The 25,436-nt window shown below is 36.3% G+C and overlaps 2 protein-coding genes across 2 annotated transcripts; both read left to right on the forward strand.

Moving 5' to 3' along the window:
• Positions 1–8,921: 8,921 nt before the first annotated feature.
• Positions 8,922–9,142, forward strand: LOC127075828 (40S ribosomal protein S28-like). The gene has a single exon (XM_051017316.1). It carries the CDS (start codon positions 8,922–8,924, stop codon positions 9,117–9,119), a length of 198 nt encoding a protein of 65 aa, XP_050873273.1. The 3' UTR covers positions 9,120–9,142.
• Positions 9,143–10,054: 912 nt separating this feature from the next.
• On the forward strand, positions 10,055–10,581 carry LOC127075829 (40S ribosomal protein S28). The gene is made up of 2 exons (XM_051017318.1): positions 10,055–10,111; positions 10,331–10,581. Exon 2 carries the CDS (start codon positions 10,332–10,334, stop codon positions 10,527–10,529), a length of 198 nt encoding a protein of 65 aa, XP_050873275.1. The 5' UTR covers positions 10,055–10,111; position 10,331; the 3' UTR covers positions 10,530–10,581.
• Positions 10,582–25,436: the final 14,855 nt, after the last annotated feature.

Here is a 25,436-nt window from a genome sequence, read left to right on the forward strand (position 1 = left end):
TCATTGCTTTTCATTTGTTTACTAACCCAAAAGTACAAAAATATTGTCATCTAACCTTGTTTCTTGCAGATGAAGCAAACTAGGTCAAAACAGTCAAATCATTCATTGAGCAATGGATGGTGGCCATTCTTGAAGAATTTGGGCACCATGATCATTCATCAAGAGTTCATATGAGTTGTGGTATCATTTGGTATCAAGATCTCAAGAGAAAAAGGCTTGAGATTCATCAGAACATGGCTCAGTCAACCAAAACCCTAACAAAGTCAACTGTGGTCAACTGTGCATTTAATCAGGGATTGGAAGGTGTGAGATGGTTGGAAAGGTCTCCTTCATGTCCATATAAGCCTCATATAACATTTCAAACATCCACAGTGAAGGATTTGAGGTCAGACAAAAAGTTTCCCAAAATAGTAGTGACCTGTAATTTTCACCTGCCAAAAATGGAAGGTCATTCTCCTCAAAATTACATCATGAACCAAGCTTCAAATCAAAATTTGTCCAACATGAAAGTTGAAGAGCTTGATCTTGCCTTCCCAAAAAGTCCAAGAACACTCATTTCTCATGTGTGGTTGGCAAGTTATGATCGAATCATTTTCAAGAATTTTGGAATTTCAAAGTAGCATAACTTTCAAACCATTTGGCCAATTTGGGTGATTCTTTTTTGAGCAAACCACATTTGATGTGTACTATCCAAATACATCATCACATTTTATTAAAAACCTTCACATAAAAAGGTCATTTTTCAAGTGAACCATTTAAAATTTGGTGGGAAAAATAGTGATTTTCAAAAATACATGGGATTTTCACACCAAACCAATTCAATTCACTTCTAAACATGATTTGTGACTTGCTTCAAAGGAGAATTTATTGTTCCATTGGCTACAAGGGCAAAAGGGCAATTTGGCCAAAATGCATAACATGTGCAATTTGCTAATCACTTCCAATTTGTGCTAATTATGATTAAGGCATAGGATTAACAAGACTATAAGAGCCTAATCATAACAGAAAAATCGGATCCACATTCACAATCTCAGATCAAAATCCAAAAAATCTCAAATTCTCTCAAGATTCTTCAAACTTTTTTTCAATTTTTCCTTCGAATTTCATGATCCTTTTTGGTTTCTCTTGTGATAATCATCATCAATAGGTACTATTGAAGATCTGTTTTAGGCAAAAATCGTGGAGAAGCTTTGAGAATTACAACTGTCGAAGCAAGCTCACTTCCATGGCAGTTAGGGATTTCGCGAAGCTGGAGCATTGTTGAGCTGAATTCTCACTTCTATTCATCTCCTGCATCATCCTAGTCCATCTATTTTCACCATTGGAGCCTTGAGGAGCTCGATTTCACAGTTGTTGCTTCATAGAGGTAAGAATTCGAATCCTCTAATCCATGAAATCTTGATATGCGTCTTGTAGATCTCACAACATAGAACTCACTGCAACTTAGATCATAGATTTTCATTAAGTATTGATGAAGATATGTAGATCTGAACATTTGGATGTGAAACTTTCTTGGCTCGATCCGTGAAGCATGATTAGATTTAGGTCAAATCATTGTTAGATTCATGATCTAGGTTGAATGAGGATTCGATCCATATATGGCATGACGATTTTCGTGATGATTTGCTGTTGACCGGTATGAGCATGAAGAACACGATGTTGTGTTCAAATTTTCCTCCAGTTCTCGCGTTTGATTCGCTATGCCTGGCTTTGTTTTCGAATTGCTGTTTCCCGCCTTCGCCGTCCATTCACGCGTTGCCAGCTCGCTTAATGAAACTCAGCGTTTCATTAAGTGATCTCCATAATTACCAAATTGCCATCCGCGCCAATTAATTCATTTTATTCTTAAATGTTTATTTCATTTCTATCATTCAACTTCAAAAAAATCACAAATAATTCATGGATGATCCAATTTGGCTGGGAATTTTTGCATTGATCTCCATTTTTCATCTAGTTTTTTTTAGGTATGATAATAAAAGTTGTGCATGGAGGGTTTTTATTTTGGTCTAGTGTCTTTGTTCATGTATGTTTCTTGCATATGTTTTGCCATTTCATTCATGAAATCTTGATGCTTGCTCCAAAATGCATGAAATTTTATATGCATGATCTAGACTCATTCCTGGTGATTTTGGTATATGGTTTGCTAATTTTGCATTTCTGGATTAGGAGATATGATGTGATCTTTATGAGTGTGACAATGTGTGTCAGACTAGGTTATGTCCACTTCTTGAATTTTGTTTCCATGCTTATTGAATGCCATTTGCTCTGGATTTTTGCATGTGATTACATCTGTATGTCTAGTTTGAGCATTATCTTTTGTAGGATTTGTTGATCAATTTCCTATTTGATTGAGATTTTATTTGTTGTTTAGTCATTTTTGGGATTTTCTTGAGTGATCATCTTACATGACTTGTGAAATTCTCATGCCTTATCATATGAAGCTGAAATTTTGTGGATTGGTTCTTAACATGTTTAACTTAATTTTGGCTTTAGAGTGACTCATTTATCTTATGTCATTTCTGTTTTACACTTGCCTAAAGTTGATACATCATTTGTAACCTTGTATTGGTTCATTTTTGCTTACCATGATTTAGTGAATTTAATTGCCTTACTTCCACTTGTCCAAATAGCATGAAATTTGATATGTGGCTCATTGAATGTGTTCTGTTTAAGCTTGAATTTTCCTGGAATTTATTGAGCTATTTTAATATTGGTTTGAGTGTGATCATTCTGTTTGCTCCAATGTGATTCCAAAGTGCATAATTTGACATGTTTTGGGTATGAAATGGATTTGGTACATAGTTTTGATGTGAGACCAATTGGATTCTACTCTTGTTTGATAAATCTTGATTTTGATCAATTTTCACTTTCTGTTTTGAATTTTTCACCTCCTTTTGACCCTAGGCTTGTCCTAGTGGTCTTACTTCTCACATTTGAGTTGTTTTTTCAGGTTAAAGAAGCAATTGCTTTAAGAAGAGTTTAATTCAAGTTGATTGATTTTGGTTTATTTGATTATCATGAACTAACTTGGTTTGTTTTGTAGGATGCTTAACTCATTTGCTTTGAGTTTATGCTTTGCACATGTGATTGATTGTGTTGTCTGTTGGTTCATAACTTGTCTGTTTTGACTTTGTGATTGGGATACTGATTATATTTGATTGATTTCAGGTACCATAGTCGCTTTAGTTCCTTTGAGAACTTGCTATTGCTTTGCTTTGCTTAAGCATTGAGGTAGACTCTCTTGTCTCCATGTAGTCTGGAAGACCTGGCTTGTTATTTAGCCAGGCACCTGTCTAAAGTCCTCCTTAAGAGGCGATGTTTGTGATTGTTTAAATTTGTCCCCAAGCAGGTAAAGACCTCATGTGAGGCAATTGGTAGACAAAAGAGATATGTAGCCTATCTCCTACTATTCTGTGAGTCACTCACCTTGCTCACACCACTTGTGTTGATGCATAGTGAGTAAAAACCCAAGATCTATCGAGTCTAACTTGTGGAGAGAGTTCCATCTTTCTGAACTCCCACACCTTCTGACATTCAATGCTCTCCCTGACCAGGGATAAGAGTGATGAGGCACACCCCTCATATCCTTTCATCTGCTTCACCTTGGCTCTCAATGTCAAGGTTAAGAGCGCCATTTACCCTATTCCAGTGGACTTTTAAGTCTAACCCTTTGATTGAGCCTAATTGTTTGGTCATAGTGAGTGCTAAATGACTTTGTTTGATTGATTGCTTGTTGCATTTGTACATGTTTGCATGCTTGCCCTTGTGCATTTATCATCATTAATTTGTTCATTATTGCATGATCATCATTGCATACCTTTTGATCCATGTTTGGTTTACCCATTGAGGACAATTGTAAGACCATGTTCTTTGGCCATTGTTCCTAGGATTTGGAAGGGATAGACTGTAAGACCATTTCACTTGGTCACTCATGTCCATTGCTTTCGCTTGTTTGTTGTATGTGAGGATGCAATTATAAGACCATGTTGTTGGCATTTGTATTCCTATGATCATCCTTTGGAGGTTGGTATAAGTCCAGATAGATTGACATCTGACATCCAAGTTTTGTTTTACCTTAGGAGATTGGTGTAAATCCATTTATTGGTATCCGATATCCGCTTTTGCTTTGTGAGATTGGTATAAGTCCATTGATGGCTTCCGGTATCATTGTTTTGTTTTAGGAGATTGGTGTAAACCCATTTATTGGTATCCGGTATCCGCTTTTGTTTGTGAGATTGGTATAAGACCATTGATGGCATCCGGTATCACCTTGCTTTTATTTTTACTTGCATTGTTGCCTATTCCTAAGGACACCCTTGAATCATCTTCTATATGATCTCAAGAGGTGAAACTTTCTAAGAAGTTTTACGTTCCATCATCCATACCCTCTTTGTCCTAACCCTTTTCACACTTTGCTTTCAAAAACTTTGACTTGTTGTGCAAACATTCTCACCTCTTTTCAAATTAGAAACTTGGACCCTAAGTCCTTGATTTTTTAAACTCCATTTCATAAAACTTCTTTGAATCAATCTTAATCATACCTTGACCATATTTTGTGAATAATCATAATCAACTAACTTCACCCATTCAATTGTTTTGGCTTTGTCCATTGTTAATATGTTTTCATACATTAGCCATAGGTTTTAATTACCATAGTGGTTGATGTAAATCTTACCTTATCCTTAGTGAGTTGATTGTAAGTCTTCCATACTTATTATAGGGTTAACCCCTCACTAGTATGTTGAAGCCGTCCTCGCATGGTGGATTGTTGATTCGGGTTGAGTTTTCTCCCATTGGTAATGAAAAGGCTTAGTGCTTGTGTTTTAAAATGAACTCGCTAATTTTTGGAAATCTTTTAGCTGAACTACGGCGTTTTGATCCTTACCTTTGATGGAAGGTACGTAGGCAACGGGTTCATCCGTTCGAACACAAAAATAACTAACTTTTACATTCTTTTCTCACCATCCCATTCATGTTTGCACAATATGTCAAAACAAATAAACATTTTTATATACAACAAGTGTGAAAAGGGCTCCCTAGGAGTACCTAGGACGTGATGGGTGCCTAACACCTTCCCATTGTGTAATTTACCCCTTACCCAAATTCTCTGATCTTTTTCATTAGTTTTCTACGTGTAAAACTTCTTAGGTTTTTGTTCGCTTTTTAACCAGTCCTTAGGATAAATAAAAGTGCGGTGGCGACTCGATTCATTGTATACTTTGCTTATGGTTTAATCAATAAATCATATAGCGACGAATACACCGCTACAGTTAGAATGCAGCCTAAAAATTCGTCTTCTAAAATCAACCAAACAACACTCATTTGCTACCCAGAACTACGTAACTTTGAGTTCTTCATCGTACCTGAAGATACGTAGAAACGAGATTCACGTCTTGTTAAGCACTATAACAAAAAACACCAAAAATATATTTTGTCTTTCTCCGAACTACAAAGCTTTGTGTTCCTCATTGTATTGGAGGATACATAGGAGCGAGACCCACAATCTCGTCAAGCACCCTAAGAAAAACATTTTTGCAACCCTTTTTATTTTCCTTTTTCAAATTTGATCATTCGAAGAAAACAATTAACATAAGATAACATTCAATCGCAAATTTAACTAAGAGGTTCCCGTTGAGTACAACGGACGTGATAAGTGTTAATACCTTCCCCTTGCGTAATCAACTCCCGAACCCGAATTTGGTTGCGACGAACCCTTTTTAAGGTTTTATCGATATTTTCCTTTTTCTTCATTGGAATAAATAAAGTTTGGTGGCGACTCTGTTCAAACTATTTTCTGCGACCATCGCGAAGCATCGTATTTTTTGAGATGCAACATCATGTCACCTCGTCCAGCAGTAGCCAGTGTTAGTAAAGAAGCCTTGCGAAATAAATTATATGTTGTTTTAGCCATCAAATTCCATCTTTTTAGTATCACAAATTTTGAACATAAGCGGCATCTTGTTCCAAGAATGACTTTCTCACTTCTTGGGACGTATGATGGACCCGGGAAGAGAGGACGATTGGGAGTTTGGCAATCACAACATCGAGAGCCTTAAGGGAAATCCCAACGGATCGAGAATCATAAGTCTTTGTCTTTTTTCCAAAATCCTCGACGACAAGATCTTTGTCTCGTCCCCTTTTTTTGGAGTCGTCAATTGAAGAGAGTGTACGGTCATGAGAATTTTTACTCCTCTTTTCACTTTTTTTGTTGAACTCGGGGGAGGAAGGGCAGAGTACGGAACAACAGTATCAGAAGATTGTTCACTAATGACAGTCTAAGTACGTTGTATAGAAGTAAAATCATAAGAACTAGGGGAATAAAGAACCTTAGAAGTGTTCATAGATTCCATAGTATTCCTTATATTATAAAGGTTCCTGAGAGATGTTATTAATCTGCAAAAAAAGGAGACACAGTTAATCAAAAAAAAAATCTCCTCATCAAAAAGTCATATACTCTCCTTAGCACTAGAAGCGTCCAAGATAGCCCGAGAATTAACTCGCCTCTGCTGCTTCATAGACCCTACTTTTTCAGGGCTCTTCCCCTCCTCATAACCTAATTGTTCCCATAAGGACACTAGATCTTTCTTCAACAACTGCTAGTCAGGGGTAAGCTTATCATCATCAATAAAAGAATAATTTAGGGATTCCCGTTCAAAATGGTCCCAATACCAATACTTTCTAACTTTTTCTCGGCATTAAGAGGAAAAGGAATGAGGAGCTGAAGCATATTTTGTAACCTTACCGGAGATCGAATGAGGCCCCTGACTCAAGGGAGTTGCCAAAATATAATGGTCATTGACGTTCTTCCAATTATCCATGTATACGCCGAACATATGGTTCGATTGGAGGATAGAAATGATTCCCTGGCCACGAATAAATTCTTTTGAAGTTCAGGATATAAGAAACAAATTGAAAAAGATCCAAACAGATGGCTCAAACCCTCGATACTCACACCAATGCTCGAACGCTTTTGCAAAGGCTCGGGTGGACATATGAATTTAGGAAGGAGATACGGCTATGTGACTTATCAAGCCTTCATCTAAAGCGTCAAAAGCACTACAACGAAAAAACACCTTTTACCTCCATTGAAAAAAAGGTCTTACCTCGGTTTCACAAGCAAGGTAACGAAGGGCGTCATGAAAAGTGCACAAGCAGGGTCTTACCTCTCAGCTTTTAAAAAATCGATGGGTATGTGTAAGGGTCATGGGTTTGATCCCCAGGGAGAACTTTTTTCAATTCTGAAATGGCGAAAATACATGTCCCATCGGTTATGTCATTTCACCGACGAATATACCATATTTTCACCTCAGTTATCTTATAAAACTGAGGGGTAAAACAATTTTGAGTTTATTAAATCTAATGTGGATTGCTTATTTCACTAAACCCTATACTGAACATATAAATTCTCAAAATTGGTTAGGGAAATAATTATATGAACAATTGTGTTATATTTGAAGAACAACTTACATTGATTAGTGACTTTGAAGCATCCTGCAACTCATCTTTCATCTCATGTTGTTTTATGGTTAAAACCTCTTCAATGTTTCAAGTTGTTTATTCAACACTTCCTTTTCTGCTAATTCATTCTTGAAAGCATAAAATTTGATGCTTTGAAAAATGAACAAATATGAAAGAAAGTGAAACGAAAACTAGAAGTATTAGAGAGATTTTAACGATAAAACAACATGAGATGAATGGCGAGTTTCAGAATGCTAGAAAATAATAATCAGTGTAAGATAAGCTTCAGATACAACATAATTTTTCATATGATTATTTCCAAAATAAATTTACTAGGTTATATGTTCAAATAGGGGTTAGTGAAACAAATAATCGACATTAGATATAATAAGTTCGACTCGATGGAACAAGATGAGAGTTGCACAAAGAATAAAAAAAATATAATTTCAATATCAATATCAATTTCAAACTCAAACACAATAGAAACAACTAAAATAAAACATATAGATTTAATAAACTCAACTAAAAAACAACAACTTACATTAAACAACAAAACACAAAAAAACAATCCACAACAACACAGTCCATAAACAACCTCTAGGGTTTAGGGTATCAACAACAAGAACAACAACATCGACAAAAACAACATCAATAACAACAATAAAACAACAAGAAACCCTTTAGGATTTCGGACCATAACAACAACAACAACAACATCATCATCATCATCATCAACAACAACAACAGCAACAATATTGACGATGACGGGGGAGGCGGCGACGATGACGACGACGACAATAACAACAATAAAAACAACAACAACATGGCATCATGAAAATAATATGAGTAGTGATGTTTGACGTATCAGATCTCTGAAGAAGAAGTAAAAGAAAATGATTTGGATCTCTGAAGAAGAAACGAGAGCACTAAACATATAACATCTTTGTATTAAAGATGATATGTGTTTATGACTCTCGTTGTTTAGGGCTCTTCGTTAGGGTTATATTTGTGTTATTTAGACAAGTGAAATTGAATGCTACAAGCTCTCTCTCTCTCTCTCTCTCTCTCTCTCTCTCTCTCTCTCTCTCTCTCTCTATATATATATATATATATTATATATATATATTATATATATATATATATATATATATATATATATATATATATATATATATATATATATATATATATATATATATATATATATATAACATATTCACCTCGGTTAGAAACAAAACCGATTGAAATGTGTCGTTACTTTTCTGAAACATTTGTCACCGCTATTGGCAGAGAGCCTACAGAGGAGGAAATTAGAGAACATCCCCTCTTTAGAAACACGAATCCAACTTCTGACTGGGCATTCTCTTTTATGTGACAGTCAGGATGGCATGGTAAAATGGGGACGACCATCATAGTTCAACCACCTGATTCTAGTCAATAAATGTTGTTGTATTTTGAGCAGAATGGATAGTCAAGTGAAGTATGTTAAGGTTGAGAAAATTGTGGGCCGCACTGGTTCAAGGGGACAGGTGACTCAAGTTAGAGTGAGTTTTATGGATGACCCGACCCGTCGCATTATGAGGAATGTGAAAGGACCTGTTAGAGTGAATGATGTTCTCACTCTATTGGAGTCTAAAAGAGAAGCCAGGAGGTTGCGTTAGAGGCATATACTCAATATTCTGGTGTTGGATTTAATAATAAAATTCATTTTTTTTACCACTTTGCCTCTCAACCATGAACCTGAAGTTCTTAAACACTTCAAATACCTCATCATTTCTCTTGATTAGGTATGTTTATAGCTTTCTACTGAGATTGTCGATAAATGTGACAAAATTTGTATTGCCACCAACATAATCTACTTGCATAAGTCAACACACATCTGAATACACCACCTCAAGGTGATTCTTGGTCCTACGATTTGCATCCTTGCTGAACTTTCCCTTATATTGCTTCGCTTGCACACATTCTTCAAAATTTTCAGCCGGTATATTAATCAATGGCAGCCTCGTTACCATTCCAAAAAATTGACGGATATTGACAGAAATTTCAGAAGATTAAGTACGCCACTAGAGTTATTGTTCTTACGTATTTTTTTTGTTTATATTAGATTGTTATTATAAATTATCATATTTTTAAAAAATAAAAAAATAAATCTGTATTATCGGATATTTCAAAAAAATTGACAAATCATCTCAATTTTTTTCTATCGGAAATTAAAAAAAAAACGATATACATTTATATCAGACTTTTCAAAATATATTTCTACGCAATTTTATCAAAAATTTCAAAATATCTATTAAAAATACTTGTGAGAACCATAAAGATGCATATTTTTAGAGAAAAACCCAGTAAAAATGCTCAATCGTTAATAATAGCGCATGCTTACTTTCAAAATTTTGGTAGCTTACTCGAAAAATCCAATATGACAATGTGGTTATTAAAAAATTTAAAATGTTAAAATCACAAATATATTTGAGTGTGGGTGATTATAGGTAAAAACCTCGAAAGTAGACATTGATATTGGGCCAGCCCATGAACTTTTCAGGGTTTTCAAAATATAAATATAAATAGGAGAAAGATTAGGGTTTTTGTCTTTTCTGACCGCTTCATTCAGGTCTTCTCCTCTTCCTACCCCACCACCCAATTCTACTGCGTAAGCTTTCTTCTTCATTTCTATCTCTTCAATTTAATCTCTTTTCAATTACTGTCATTGTGGATCATTCTGTGGTTCTTCGATATTGATTTTGCTTTGATGTTGCAACAATTGTTTATTAATTTACATGATTTTATGTTGCAAATACGATTTCAATAATCATGATTCAGTAATTTGTGTATGATCTCTTTTCAATAAATGTTGTTGTATTTTGAGCAGAATGGATAGTCAAGTGAAGTATGTTAAGGTTGAGAAAATTGTGGGCCGCACTGGTTCAAGGGGACAGGTGACTCAAGTTAGAGTGAGTTTTATGGATGACCCGACCCGTCGCATTATGAGGAATGTGAAAGGACCTGTTAGAGTGGATGATGTTCTCACTCTATTGGAGTCTGAAAGAGAAGCCAGGAGGTTGCGTTAGAGGCATATACTCAATATTCTGGTGCTGGATTTAATAATAAAATTCATTTTTTGGTATTAAGGGGGAGTGAGTAGGGTCTCATGTCTAAGAGTTCTTAGATAGAAATCACACAGGTAGAGATTAGGTGAAAAGACTGTAACTTGGAGTTGTTTGCTGAGAGTCTTTGAACTAATTTTGTTTAGTGGATTTCCTTCCTGGCTTGGTAGCCCCCAGACGTAGGTGTGTTTGCACCGAACTGGGTTAACAATTGCTTGTGTCGTTTTTCAATTGTTTCCTGATTTTTATTTTGTTCATATTTCACTTGTTGTTCAAATATTAGTGTCATGACATTACCTTCGACATCTCATATCTGATACCAGAATTTGTTAATACCTCGGATTGGCATTAATTTTAGAAAACAAATAATGTAATCATCTCTGTTGTTTTAATATGTTGGGTTGAAGAAGTTCAACATCTGGACCAACATGTCATGTACGATGTCACAACATCATGCCTGTGACATCGTACATGTGTAGAAAACTGAATTAATTAATTCAGTATATATTCTGGGATTAGTGAGAATATTTGGTGAATATCCTAACTCCCATGTGGAGGTCTTAAAGACTCAATCAGAATATATAGGCTCTAAATATGGAGATATATATGGAGAGATTTTAGGAACTAAAAGATTGAAGACCTTATTTGTAGTAGAAATTTTCTGCTGAGTTTGTAACAGCAAAGAAGAAGTTTGCTGCGATTTCTGAAGGCCCAAATCCAGTTGGGTGATTAGGTTATAAATAGCATATTGTAACCTAGTTTTTGTAAGCCTCATAGAATGAAAATTTAGGGGTGTGTGTGAGGTAAACCTCCCAACTTGTGGGAAGGTTACCATGTGTTTCTCAGTGTTCAAAGCTAAGAGTATTTGTAACTCAAAGCCTGTAGGCAAGAGTTGTTATGGTCTTGAACGAAGCTGTGAAGCAAGTTCAAGTTGTTTTAACATTACATTGTATTTGTAGTGATAGGAATGGAAACTGGAGGTTTCTATCTAGGAGTTCCTAGGTATAGATTGCATTGGGTAGGATTAAGTGAAGAGTTGTAAACGGGGGAGTTTAACTCTGAATTAATACTGCTGATAGTGGATCTTCTTCCTGGCTTGGTATGCCCCCAGAGTAGGTGATGTTGCACCGAACTCGGTTAACAATTTACTGTGTTTGTTTTCCTTCTGCATGTTATAATCCTTCTGCCATAACTCAGCTGGTATTTCAGTCTGCTTATCAAGATACTAACAGATCTGGTACATAGCCTTCTGTTTGAATGTCAATCAGAATGTTTTGACATTCATCATTGACAGCATATACTGAATAATAGGCATGTTGATCTCAGTTCAGTATTTAGTTAAGTCTGGTCTTCAAGAGGATAACAGACCTGGCCAAAGGATCATAGTGAAACTGTCAAACTGGATGTCTTGACAGTTGTTCGTGTAGGCTGATACTGAAGTAGAGACTGGTTAGTCTTTTACAGTACAGCAAAGTTAGCACAGTCTATTTTCAGGAACATAACAGAATCATCATGAGGTATATGTTCTGGATGTCAAACTGAATATTGTGACATTCACACCTGACATCTTGTGCTAAATTGTAGGATAATTAGTTTTTCTGTTTCAGCATTTTTCTCAGGCTATTTTTTAGGAATCCAACAGCTGAGCTAAAATCCAGGAAAATAACAACTAACCTACAATTAATGAACCTAACAAATAGCCTATTTGTTAGCTCCCTAATATGTGGAAATTAGGTTAACTTGCTTGACCTTTAGTTTAGGAAACACGAGTATTAGGCCAGCAAACTGGAATACAGTAACAGGTGATGTTCAAATCAATATTGATATATCATGTTGATAACTGTGCAAACACAACAGAAGTAAGTGTGGTGTTTGATCTCTATTGTGTCTTTGTACCAGAAGGACAGAACTAGGTGTTCTTCCATTCTAGGGTAATATAGTAGCAGATGTCGTGACAACTGTGAAAGCGTGCTTTAGTACAGGGTTTTAATTTGTATAACTGTCTTGTTGTATTAGTTACAATGTTGGATCAGATGTCATCACTTGGAGTAGAACATCTGAATTCTGACTACGCCAGAATTTCAATTGGTATCAGAGCAGGCATCCTGTTCTATTTCTGGATGAGATCCATGGGTGATACTTTCTGGTATCTTGCAAGGAGTTGTGTTAGTACTGATGTTGGAACCTGTGGAAGGTTTTGTGATGTCCTTGAATGGTCCCTTGAAGTAGGTGGATGGACTATTCATGACAGGCAATGTATGGACCTGTCTCTGGAGGTTGGCAATTGGCCCTTGCGTGGGAAAGCTGTGCCAGTATTGAATCATATTCAAACTTGGTATGGTCTTGGAGGCTGATCTGGTGAAGTGTGTGTTCATAGGTTGAGTTGTATTGTGATTTCCGCTGCATAATACCTGGAAAAACTCAAACTCTGATGTAGTTACCTCTCATGTGGAGGAAAGATTGTTGGATTCAAGATGACATCATAATCTACTGAAGATGTCCAAGATACTTGAGTCTCCTCAAGTCCACTCATCATGGTAAGGATCACCTGATCACTGATTCCTTTTACTCCCTTGGGTACTGCATGTAAAGACCTTGAAGACTTTCAAGGAGAATTTGTTCCAAGGAGGTGGAACTAATGCTCTATGTAATGTTAGAACATGTTGTTCAACAAGTATGCAGCTACTGGTTGAAGAGCAGATGTTTAGGTGTCAAACAAAGGGATACTTTTGTTTGGAACCTACTCCTGACCTGGAAGAGGAGACATTTGTGTGTACTAAGTTGACAAGGGTAGGGTCAACTGTGTGTGTGCTCAAGAAGGTCACTTTTAGAAGTCTGATCTCTAGAAGTGGAGCTGGTTGAGGTGTGACATTGTGCAATTTCCTGCTGTTTGTCTTATTCCTGTAGATTGATCATGGTTGAAGAGTTGTTCCCTGAAGCACTATGTTGTGTTGAAAGACAAGTCCCCTGGATGTTAGAAGTCAATAATGGGGTAACCTGATTGCTATTTCAGTTAAGAGGATTGGGACCATGAATCGTGGTATTCAAACACCACTCTCAGAAGTGGCAGGTCATGAAGATTCCAAAGTTGGTTGAAGTAGTATGCTCTGGCAATGCATATATACTATTGACTGGTGGTATTTTCTTTTCCCTAGTACTTATGGTCAGCTGGAGTCTGATTGGTGTGATTGGAGTATGTATAGGTATAACTCATAGAGTTAGTTGCCACTGGTAGGGATGGTGTATGTCATGTTGAGACATTTGTGTATAATGCATGGATATTGGTGTGGAGTTTCCATGCTTATTAATTTGAGGGGGAGTTTTGGTTAACCTCCTCACGTTTGGTCAGCCTAGGGTCTGGTTGGCTGTTGACCTGTGTCACATGGGTTCTGGTTGTTGTGTGACACATTTTCAAGGAAGGATTCATCTCTCTCATTCCTAAGGGTGAATCGAATCTGGAAAGATTCTCAAAACTGTTGAGGTACTTGCAAGCAGAAGATGTTGACACAATAAGAGTATTTTCAAAGTATTCTTATGGTGGAAGTGTCTGGGAAAGGATTTAAGAAATGTCTACTTGTGCCAAGTACAAGTATTTAATTGATTATCCTTGGAACTCAAGATAACTGATGTTCTAAAAGATGTTGGAACATCTCTTCTTCAAGACCCTGTGCAGAATCACAGAAAGGATAGTACATTGGTTTACGATCTATCTCTTTGGTGGCAGCAAAAGCATATGATCTCTGAAAAGGTTTCCTGGCAAGAAACATGTTCAGCCTTGGTGTGTACAATAAGAAGAAGACATCATAGTCTTGATGATGGTTACTTGGATCAGTTTATTTCTGATCTAGGTAAGGAAGTGCATTGACTAATGCATACTGTGGAGTTAAGAACAAGTGGCAGCATTCTTAACATCATGGAAACAACCTTGCTTTAGGAAGTGGAATCCTTGGTATAGCTAAAGGGTTAATCTCTAACTGGTCCTTCTGAAGACTCATGCATCAGAGTGTCTGATGTCTTTGGAGAAGAAGCAGGGATTCATCAAGGTGTGAGCTTGGATGACTTAACTGCAAACCTGCAGGATGGAGGTTGTTTACTCAAACTTGGTTCCACAATCAAGTCTATGAGAGCATTGAACTCTTGTTCTGTGTAGGGAGGAAGTTCTTTCAAGTGGCAGAAGAAGGAGCTGAATTCAACAGCTAAATGTTAAAACACAATGTTGTGACATTTGGTTCAACATCAGAATCTTAGTTGGTGAAGTGGCACATCAACTTAAGATAGAAGGGTCTACAGAGTTGTAGATTGGGTACTTCAAAAAGATCGTTCTCATTGCAGCTCTTTGGAGTTGCTGGATGGAGAAGATGTTACATGTTCGTGTCTTAGAGAATCTAAGTTTTGTTTAACATGTAGCTTGAAGTTCAAGTCTCACTTGGAAGGTCAGAATATCTTTGGGAGAAGTCTGATAAACTTGGAGAGGTCAAAAAGTGGCATTTGACTTTTTCATATGAGGATTCATGAAGGAGGTAATCAACCAGTGGCAGTTGGTCTATCTCAGAAGTGAGTTCGAAGAATCAAGATAATCAACATATGGCAGCTGATTATTCTTGAGGAAAGTCTGAGACAAACTACATTTGAGCAGAAAAGTAGTAAGTTGAAGACAAAAGGAGGTGTGTTCTATTCATCTCTTGGAGCTTGTGGTAGGAGTTCTGAGCTATCTATGGAAGATTATCTCTGGTAATGGGATGAGAATGTATATGTCTCAATTTGTGTCTGGTCTCTTTTGGATCAAGCTGGTGAATCAGTGATGTCTGAAGATTATCAGATGGTGTTCTTTGTTATGTTGTGAAGGATGTCCCAACTAATGTTAGAACATTTTGTGAAGTGGTTTTCTGTTCTGGTTAGAAGAGAGATTGACACAGAGTGTGGATGTGCTCAGCCAAGAGGGTTGAACAGAGGGTGTGCTCTTGAAGACATGAAGATGCGTCTTATGTTTTCCATTCATCAAGTAGTCTGGGTTCTCTTTGAATCAGGAAGTATGTGGAGGTCCAACTTTGGGGTGTTGGATATGTTAATGTGTGATCTCCAAGTTTCAAGAGGAGAGTTGGTTGTTCATGACAGGGGGAGTTCTGTCTTTGCGCTGCAAGTAATCATCAAGCTTGTGGTCTATGAGTTCTCAGATAACAAGGTATGGCACCTTGTTAGTTATTGGGATGATGTGGTGTGTGTCAAGGCTGAGTGACCAGAAGAATGTCTGACCGGATGTCATGACATTACCTTGGACAATGCTGTTATTTCCTTCTGAATCTTAAAGTCTTGAGGAAATATGGATGTGGTATGTCTAATTATGATAAATTAGAATAAGCCTGATTGTTACAGTTGTGTGGTACAGGGGGAGTAACCATCTACTGGTGCTTGTGTTTTTGGCTTTAGTGGTGCCAGATGTCAAGTTTCTACTGGAGGTACGAAAGTGGTCTTAGGAAATGTGGATAGGAAGAATACTTGAAGAATGCAAGCAAAAGCCACGTTGAATGTTAAGACATCAAGTGCAACGTGTCTGACTGCATTTATGGAATAGTCTCCATGCACTAGAACTGTTGTTTTGGAAAAGAAACAGTCAAGAACTATAAAAGGTATTCAAAGATAGTCTGAGATTTTGTTGGTGATTCTCTGACTGTCTCTCAGCAAATATTAATGAATCTTGACCAAGCATTTATTCCTACCGTTAATTCCTAAGCACAGGCGGGACTATTTAAAGGATGTAACAACACTCCTCTTCTCACAAGAGAAACACTCCATTCCCTCTAAACCATGGGGTATGTTAAGGTTTGGGCAAACTGCGCCTGGATCTGGTTTTGTGATGGGTTCAGTTACAAATGTTTAGCTAAAAAGGGGGAGAGAAATATTGTCCTGAGAATGTACCAAAAGCAAGTAAAATGTGGTAGCAAGCAGAAGTTGGCTTCGGGCACAGAAGTCACTAACTGGGCATATCACTTGTGTCTTGTGATCTGAGTTAAGAGGACAGTTGTGTCTTGTGATCTGAGTTACATTATCTATGTACTCAGCATCACATATTCTTATGGAAGCTCTACCGTTGAAGGGAAGGGTTCTGATGCAACTGATTCTTGTACCTCTACTTCCTCATGTACACCAACTTTGGTGTTTGTGGTGGTGGAGATAATGACAGAGGCTTATTTGTTTTAGCTAAAATTTGCCAAAGGGGGAGATTGTTAATACCTCAGGATTGACATTAATTTTAGAAAACAAATAATGTAATCATCTCTGTTGTTTTAATATGTTGGGTTGAAGAAGTTCAACATCTGGACCAACATGTCATGTACGATGTCACGACATCATGCCTGTGACATCGTACATGTGTAGAAAACTGAATTAATTAATTTAGTATATATTATAGGATTAGTGAGGATATTTGGTGAATATCCTAACTCCCATGTGGAGGTCTTAAAGACTCAATCAGAATATATGGGCTCTAAATATGGAGATATATATGGAGAGATTTTAGGAACTAAAAGATTGAAGACCTTATTTGTAGCAGAAATTTTCTGCTGAGTTTGTAACAGCAAAGAAGAAGTTTGCTGCGATTTCTGAAGGCCCAATTCCAGTTGGGTGATTAGGTTATAAATAGCATATTGTAACCTAGTTTTTGTAAGCCTCATAGAATGAAAATTTAGGGGTGTGTGTGAGGTAAACCTCCCAACCTGTGGGAAGGTTACCATGTGTTTCTCAGTGTTTAAAGCTGAGAGTATTTATAACTCAAAGCCTGTAGGCAAGAGTTGTTATGGTCTTGAACGAAGCTGTGAAGCAAGTTCAAGTTGTTTTAACATTACATTGTATTTGTAGTGATAGGAATGGAAACTGGAGGTTTCTATCTAGGAGTTCCTAGGTATAGACTGCATTGGGTAGGGATTAAGTGAAGAGTTGTAAACTGGGGAGTTTAACTCTGAATTAATACAGCTGATAGTGGATCTTCTTCCTGGCTTGGTATGCCCCCAGAGTAGGTGATGTTGCACCGAACTGGGTTAAAAATTTACTGTGTTTGTTTTCCTTCTGCATGTTATAATCCTTCTGCCATAACTCAGCTGGTATTTCAGTCTGCTTATCAAGATACTAACAGACCTGGTACATAGCCTTCTGTTTGAATGTCAATCAGAATGTTTTGACATTCATCATTGACAGCATATACTGAATAATAGGTATGTTGATCTCAGTTCAGTATTTAGTTAAGTCTGGTCTTCAAGAGGATAACAGACCTGGCCAAAGGATCATAGTGAAACTGTCAAACTGGATGTCTTGACAGTTGTTCGTGTAGGCTGATACTGAAGTAGAGACTGGTTAGTCTTTTACAGTACAACAAAGTTAGCACAGTCTGTTTTCAGGAACATAATAGAATCAGCATGAGGTATATGTTCTAGATGTCAAACTGAATGTTGTGACATTCACACCTGACATCTTGTGCTAAATTGTAGGATAATTAGTTTTTCTGTTTCAGCATTTTTCTCAGGCTATTTTTTAGGAATCCAACAGCTGAGCTAAAATCCAGGAAAATAACAACTAACCTACAATTAATGAACCTAACAAATAGCCTATTTGTTAGCTCCCTAATATGTGGAAATTAGGTTAACTTGCTTGACCTTTAGTTTAGGAAACACGAGTATTAGGCCAGCAAACTGGAATACAGTAACAGGTGATGTTCAAATCAATATTGATATATCATGCTAATAACTGTGCAAACACAACAGAAGTAAGTGTGGTGTTTGATCTCTATTGTGTCTTTGTACCAGAAGGACAGAACTAGGTGTTCTTCCATTCTAGGGTAATATAGTAGTAGATGTCGTGACAACTGTGAAAGCGTGCTTTAGTACAGGGTTTTAATTTGTATAACTGTCTTGCTGTATTAGTTACAATGTTGGATCAGATGTCATGACTTGGAGTAGAACATCTGAATTCTGACTACGCCAGAATTTCAATTGGTATCAGAGCAGGCATCCTGTTCTATTTCTAGATGAGATCCATGGGTGATACTTTCTGGTATCTTGCAAGGAGTTGTGTTAGTACTGATGTTGGAACCTGTGGAAGGTTCTGTGATGTCCCTGAATGGTCCCTTGAAGTAGGTGGATGGACTATTCATGACAGGCAATGTATGGACCTGTCTATGGAGGTTGGCAATTGGCCCTTGCGTGGGACAGCTGTGCCAGTATTGAATCATATTCAAACTTGGTATGGTCTTGGAGGCTGATCTGGTGAAGTGTGTGTTCATAGGTTGAGTTGTATTGTGATTTCCGCTGCATAATACCTGGAAAAACTCAAACTCTGATGTAGTTACCTCTCATGTGGAGGAAAGACTGCTGGATTCAAGATGACATCATAATCTACTGAAGATGTCTAAGATACTTGAGTCTCCTCAAGTTCACTCATCATGGTAAGGATCACCTGATCACTGATTCCTTTTACTCCCTTGGGTACTGCATGTAAAGACCTTGAAGACTTTCAAGGAGAATTTGTTCCAAGGAGGTGGAACTAATGCTCTATGTGATGTTAGAACATGTTGTTCAACAAGTATGCAGCTACTGGTTGAAGAGCAGATGTTTAGGTGTCAAACAAAGGGATACTTTTGTTTGGAACCTACTCCTGACCTGGAAGAGGAGACATTTGTGTGTACTAAGTTGACAAGGGTAGGGTCAACTGTGTGTGTGCTCAAGAAGGTCACTTTTAGAAGTCTGATCTCTAGAAGTGGAGCTGGTTGAGGTGTGACATTGTGCAATTTCCTGCTGTTTGTCTTATTCCTGTAGATTGATCAGGGTTGAAGAGTTGTTCCCTGAAGCACTATGTTGTGTTGAAAGACAAATCCCCTGGATGTTAGAAGTCAATAATGGGGTAACCTGATTGCTATTTCAGTTAAGAGGATTGGGACCAACCCCTTGTATGTTGTTTAATATTTGTTGTTGATGTATGTTGTTAGTAAGGTTTGTTTAATGATATACCTTCTAAATTGCAGCTTCATTACGTTCAGTCAACATGTCATAGAAGATGAGTTTACTATATCGTATGTGGTTTGAGTGTTTTTCCAACCCCTTACCGAATATATAACCTTTTGAACTGTATTATAAAACTATAATATGAGATATTAAGTTATATAAGAAAATAACTGACACTTATCAATGTTATACGAGTTTTCTTCAGCCCATTATCCGTATTTTACTCTTTAACGGTTAGAACTTAATTCAATGCTTCTAGTTCTTCAATTTCCCATTCTTTAATCTCTAATTTATTTGTAGAGTAAATAATATTTTACAAAATGGACTATAGGTGAAGGAAGAGGTAGTTGAATAACTAGAAGCATTGAAACAAGAACTAACCGTTAAAGAGAAACATGTGGATTATGGGCTACATAAAGCTTGTACAACATTGATTAGTGTAACTTTTTCTTCTAATATAACTTCATATCTCATATTATAATTTTCTAAATAATATTGAAATAAGCATTCCACATAGGTTATAATAAACTCAAGTAAACATATCACCACAGTGGCAATAAATGACTGTGGTGATATGTTGTGCACTAAGTCTTTCACTACAGTTAGTTTCTAGAATCATGGTGAAATATGTTGAAATCTGGAAAAAAATGCAGGCACATGGAATCGAACACATGACCTAAACCTTTTACTACGGGTTTTTTAAACAGTCGTAGTGGTATGTTACTAGCTATTATCTTTTTACCACGGCTAGTAGCCAATGGTTGCAAAAAGGGCACATACAACCACAAGCTACCTTACCACGAACCATTGTCCATAGTAGAATCTTTCTCCCAACTGTGGTAAGATATGTATTCCATAGTAGTGGACATTTTCCGTAACTCTTAGTCATGCAATCGATTACACTGTTGTTATGTTTGAGTTTTTACAACTATTGAATGGGTGTCAATCGATTGCATTTTTGGTGCAATCGATTGCACTAGTATTTTACCTGACTTTTTACAGTTGTTGAAGAGGTTCCAATCAATTTCACTTTTGGTGCAATAGATTGCTCTGTATGAAATTTCATTTTTCGTAGCTGTAATCAAATCCATACTCAATCTAAAGTAAAAAGTCATTCTAGTAGGAAATTACGGAACATCTGCATTATAACATCATCCAAACATCAATTTGGATATAAAAAATTGATCCATATTAACACATCTTCATCAAAGTAAACATGAAATAAATAATTATATTATGATCATGAACAAACCTACAAATTCACACAAACACCCTAAAGATCTATCATTCAAGAGGCAGCCCCCAATCTAAGGTTCAAAACAAATCATATCTTATGAGAACTTACACAAGGAATTAAGCCAAAGTTGGGGTTTAATAGAAACCCTACTAATCTAAACGCTAAAATACCAGTTATATAACAATATCCCTCACCCCACTTATCTTGTTATTGTAGATTTTTTTACCTGAAACTCTCAACAATGGCGACAACCTTCCTCGTACAATCTCTACCGCGACCTTTTTGGTGATTTGGAGTTTTCTCTCTTAGATTTTTGGAGAAGAAGGTTTTCTTGAGAAGAAGAGGGTGGCTAGGATTTTCTCTCATTTTCTCAAATAATACGTATTTTTCTCCTCTTCCTTTCTCTCTCTAATTCCATCTTTTTCTAATAAAAACACAAACCTTTATTCTCCCTTTTCTATGTTTTCTCTTCTTCTTTTTTTCTCGTTTTTCTAAAACACTCATTTTTATTTTCTTTTACTTCTAATTTACCACTGATGATGATGATAATAATAATAATAATAATAATAATAATAATAATGTTTATTTTTATTCAAACCTCCATTAGCCTTTTGTCTTATCAAGTCTATTTCCCATTATTTTCCATTAACCAATTATATATGTCTCTTTTTAAATAATAATAATAATGATACTAAGAATAATATTAAGCATAATAGAATAACAAAAAATACAATAAATCTGAAATAAAAATTCAAGAAATAACAATAATAATAATAATAATATTCTAATTATTTTTGGGGTGTTACAACTCTCCCCCGCTTATTAAATTTTTGTCCTCGAAAATTTACCTAAAACGAACAAGTCTAGATAAGACTCCTTCATTTGGCTTTCAAGCTCCCAAGACACGCTACCGTCAACAGTTCCACCCCATACCACCTTGACCAACAAAATTTATTTTCGCCTCAAGTGTTTTACCTTTCAATCTTCAATTCGCAAGAAGGGTATTTCATAAGTTAAGTTATCTCTTATTCGCAAATCATCCAACTAATGCATGTGGTACCATCACTGACCTCATGACGTATTCAATGCACATTATCATCTACTATGATGCATATGGTATCATCACTAGCCTTATGGCTTATTCATGAAAGTAAATGCGGGCAACATTCTGTACCACAACACTCTTCCTGAGTTCTATAGTTTAGAAGGACATGTGAGTTATGCCTCGTACTACAAAACTCTCTTTAGACGTTCATAAACCAACAATTTTTAGGAGTGCTTGCGAGATACGTTGTACTACAACACTCTCGCTAAATGAAACCTACTTTCATCCTAGTGTGATGCATGACGATCATACATACATGAATTCCTTCTGAACCTCTTTTCATCTTTGGGTAACACATTAACCTTGATTACCAGATTGGGGTTTTCATAGTAGAAGCATTAGCTTCTTCCAGAACCTTGATTCTCGCTCCTCCCGAATATATTTCTTCTAAAGCACATTAGGAATTCCTCCCGAAGACTCTCGTTCCTCCTTCAGAGCTTTTTAAGCAGTGACCACTTGAGACAAAGACTCCGTATAAGAAGCATTAGATTATTCCAAAATCTTGAGTCTCTACTTCCTGTTATGTTATTCGCTAAGTTAGAGGGAGAACCATGACTCTCTACTTCCATTTGAAGATTCGAAAGCTTACCTGCTTCAAACGATAACCCTCTCTCCATTTGAGTCTGGCCATGAAACCCCTCTCAATAAAACCCTTTCACTATGGTGAATCACATGCATCAATCTGTTTGGTTTTGTTTTTACGGTAACATCAAGCCATTGCGTAACAAAAACAAGTTTCAAGTTCTATTTTGGTTTGGTTTTTATTGTTCCATTCATTTGCTTCTGTTTGTGTTTTATTTATTTATTCACATTTTCATTAGTCTTTGTGTTTTATGTGCGTCTAATTTGTGACTGCGCTATTTCAAATTTTCGATTGCATAAGCATTTCTATCTGGGGTGGAAATTAAGTCACTACGTAGGCCTTCTTTGGTTGGTGCAGGTTGAGGTCTTCCTCTTCTTCGGCTTGTGTTTTTCCTAGATCTTTAGTTACACAAGTTTTTCTCTGTGTTGTGCTATCTTCTGACCTCTTGGCTTTTTATTCACTTTTTAGTTTGTAAATTAAATTATATTTCAAGAATAAAACTTATTTATCTTTTGACCCGTTTGATTTTCTTCACTTTTTAGCATGTGATGTCTTCGTTAACTAAATCATATCTTGTGTATACTTGTTGATTCTTTTATTTTTTTTAAATAGCCTTAGGTTCTATAAAGTTTTTTTGTCTACCATCTACAATGAGAGTGATGCCTTGGAAATGATTTAATGTACTCCCAAAATCTTCCATGTTGCCCTAGTGGAGAAAATTAATTTTCATTTTTCTACCCAAATCATTATGTGGCCGTTGTAAGGTTTAAGCAGAAAACAAACAAAAAAAGGACTTTTCCAACATGTTATCTAAAATGACATGAATATAGAGAATTAGATAGTTCACTTGATTATAATTGGGTGGTGTAGAAGTATTGGCTTTAAAAGAAGCTTTCAATGGAAGAGTCATTTGTCTTTCAAATTGTGAAATCCTAGTGATGAGTGAACACTGTATATAGTCTATCGAGTTTGTTAAATTTCTCATTGTTTTGTAAATTCAATTTTGCAATATTATTGTTGTTCAGCTTCGCATAGAGTGATTCATAGATGAATCCACTTTAAGTTAGTTTAAAATAGAGTTAAATTTATTATTTTGTTCAATTTATTTTACCTTTGTAAATATTGTACAATTCATCGAGTTGTTGGTTCATTGCGTTGCGATTTCGAAGCTTAAAATCCAATTTAGTTTTCAGATGCCACTCGGACGCATAGCTTTTGTTGTCCTGCTTCTTATAGAATAATTCTTACATGAATCCACTTTAAGTTAGCTTAATTTAGCGCTAAATTCAATTGCTTTGATTTCGACTCATTTTCGGTCTCGTGGCTTACTCTTGGACCTTCTTACAATGAGATCTTTTTGTTTGCATTTACTTGTCTGATGAGTTTGCTCTTAATCGTTTTATTATATCTTTATTCGACAAATGTACTCACATTCCCATGATGTGTAATAATTTTACCGTTTTCCTATTACGTAAAATTAACCACTTTAAAAAGAATAAAAATAAATTGGATCCAACGTCGAGCAATTTTCAAAAATCAAACCATTTTCACTATCGATTCACAATCATTTTCAAACCCATCTCATTCAATCTCATTCATATTCAAAACCATTTTCATGGTACAATTCATCCGCAAATACAAATAAATGTCTGATCCAACATTAAGCATTTTTCACAATCAAATCCAAAATGACTAATTCATACTCAGACCATTTCAAACAATAATGAAAGAAAAAGGCTACCAAAGTGAAAGGTTCAGTAAGAGCTCCGGTGTAATAGGCTCAAGTAGTAATTGCTTGCAAGCCATAAATACTTTGTCTTTCTCTAAAAATACAAACATGTCACAATTTCATAATAAATCGAAAGAAAAAGACTACTTGTGTGAAATGTCCAGTAATAGTTTCGAACACTAAGCCCAAGTAGTAATTGCTTGCAAGCTCAAGTGTTTGTCTCTCATTCAAAACACTTGTAAATGCTCAAATATTTTTTACAACAGATTGGGAAGAAAAAGACTACTTAGTGAAAGGTCCACTCATAGTCCTGGATATTAGACACAAGTAGTAATTGCTTGCAAGTCATGAATATTCGTCTTCCAAACCCTAAAACAAAACACTCAACACATTAAACCTATCTTTTCTCGCCCCGTGCGATCAAAACCAATTAAACCTACCTTTTCTCGCACCCCGTGCAATCAAAACCTTTTCAAACGAACATTGCTTAGTCCCTTCTAACGTGTATACATGCTAGCGTGTATGCCTTCACCGTGAGTAGACAAGTCAATGTTTAACCGTTAGAGTGCGACCTAAAAATTCGTCTTCTAAAATCAACCAAACAACACTCATTTGCTACCCAGAACTACGTAACTTTGAGTTCTCCATCGCACCAGAAGATACGTAGGAACGAAATTCACGTCTTGTTAAGCACTATAACAAAAAACACCAAAAATATATTGTCTTTCTCCGAACTACAAAGCTTTGTGTTCCTCATTGTATTGGAGGATACGTAGGAGCGAGACCCACAATCTCGTCAAGCACCCTAATAAAAACATTTTTGCAACCCTTTTATTTTCCTTTTTCAAATTTGATCATTCGAAGAAAACAATTAACATAAGATAACATTCAATCGCAAATTTAACTAAGAGGTTCTCGTTGTGTACAACGGACGTGATAAGTGTTAATACCATCCCCTTGCGTAATCGACTCCCGAACCCGAATTTGGTTGCGACGAACCTTTTTTAAGGTTTTATCGATATTTTCCTTTTTCTTCATTGAAATAAATAAAGTTCGGTGGCGACTCTGTTCAAACTATTTTCTGCGACCATCGCGAAGCATCGTATTTTTCGAGATGCAACATCATGTCACCTCGTCCAACAGTAGCCAGTGTTAGCAAGGAAGCCTTGCAAAACAAGATATATGTTGTTTTAGCCATCAAATTCCATCTTTTTAGTATCACAAATT

This window comes from Lathyrus oleraceus, chromosome 4, assembly GCF_024323335.1.
Source record: "Lathyrus oleraceus cultivar Zhongwan6 chromosome 4, CAAS_Psat_ZW6_1.0, whole genome shotgun sequence".
NCBI classification, from domain to species: domain Eukaryota; kingdom Viridiplantae; phylum Streptophyta; class Magnoliopsida; order Fabales; family Fabaceae; genus Lathyrus; species Lathyrus oleraceus.

What these genes read in the sequence shown, in the direction of transcription:
- LOC127075828 (XM_051017316.1), top strand. Translation starts at nt 8,922, where the DNA reads ATGGATAGTCAAGTGAAGTATGTTAAGGTTGAGAAAATTGTGGGCCGC.
- LOC127075829 (XM_051017318.1), top strand. Translation starts at nt 10,332, where the DNA reads ATGGATAGTCAAGTGAAGTATGTTAAGGTTGAGAAAATTGTGGGCCGC.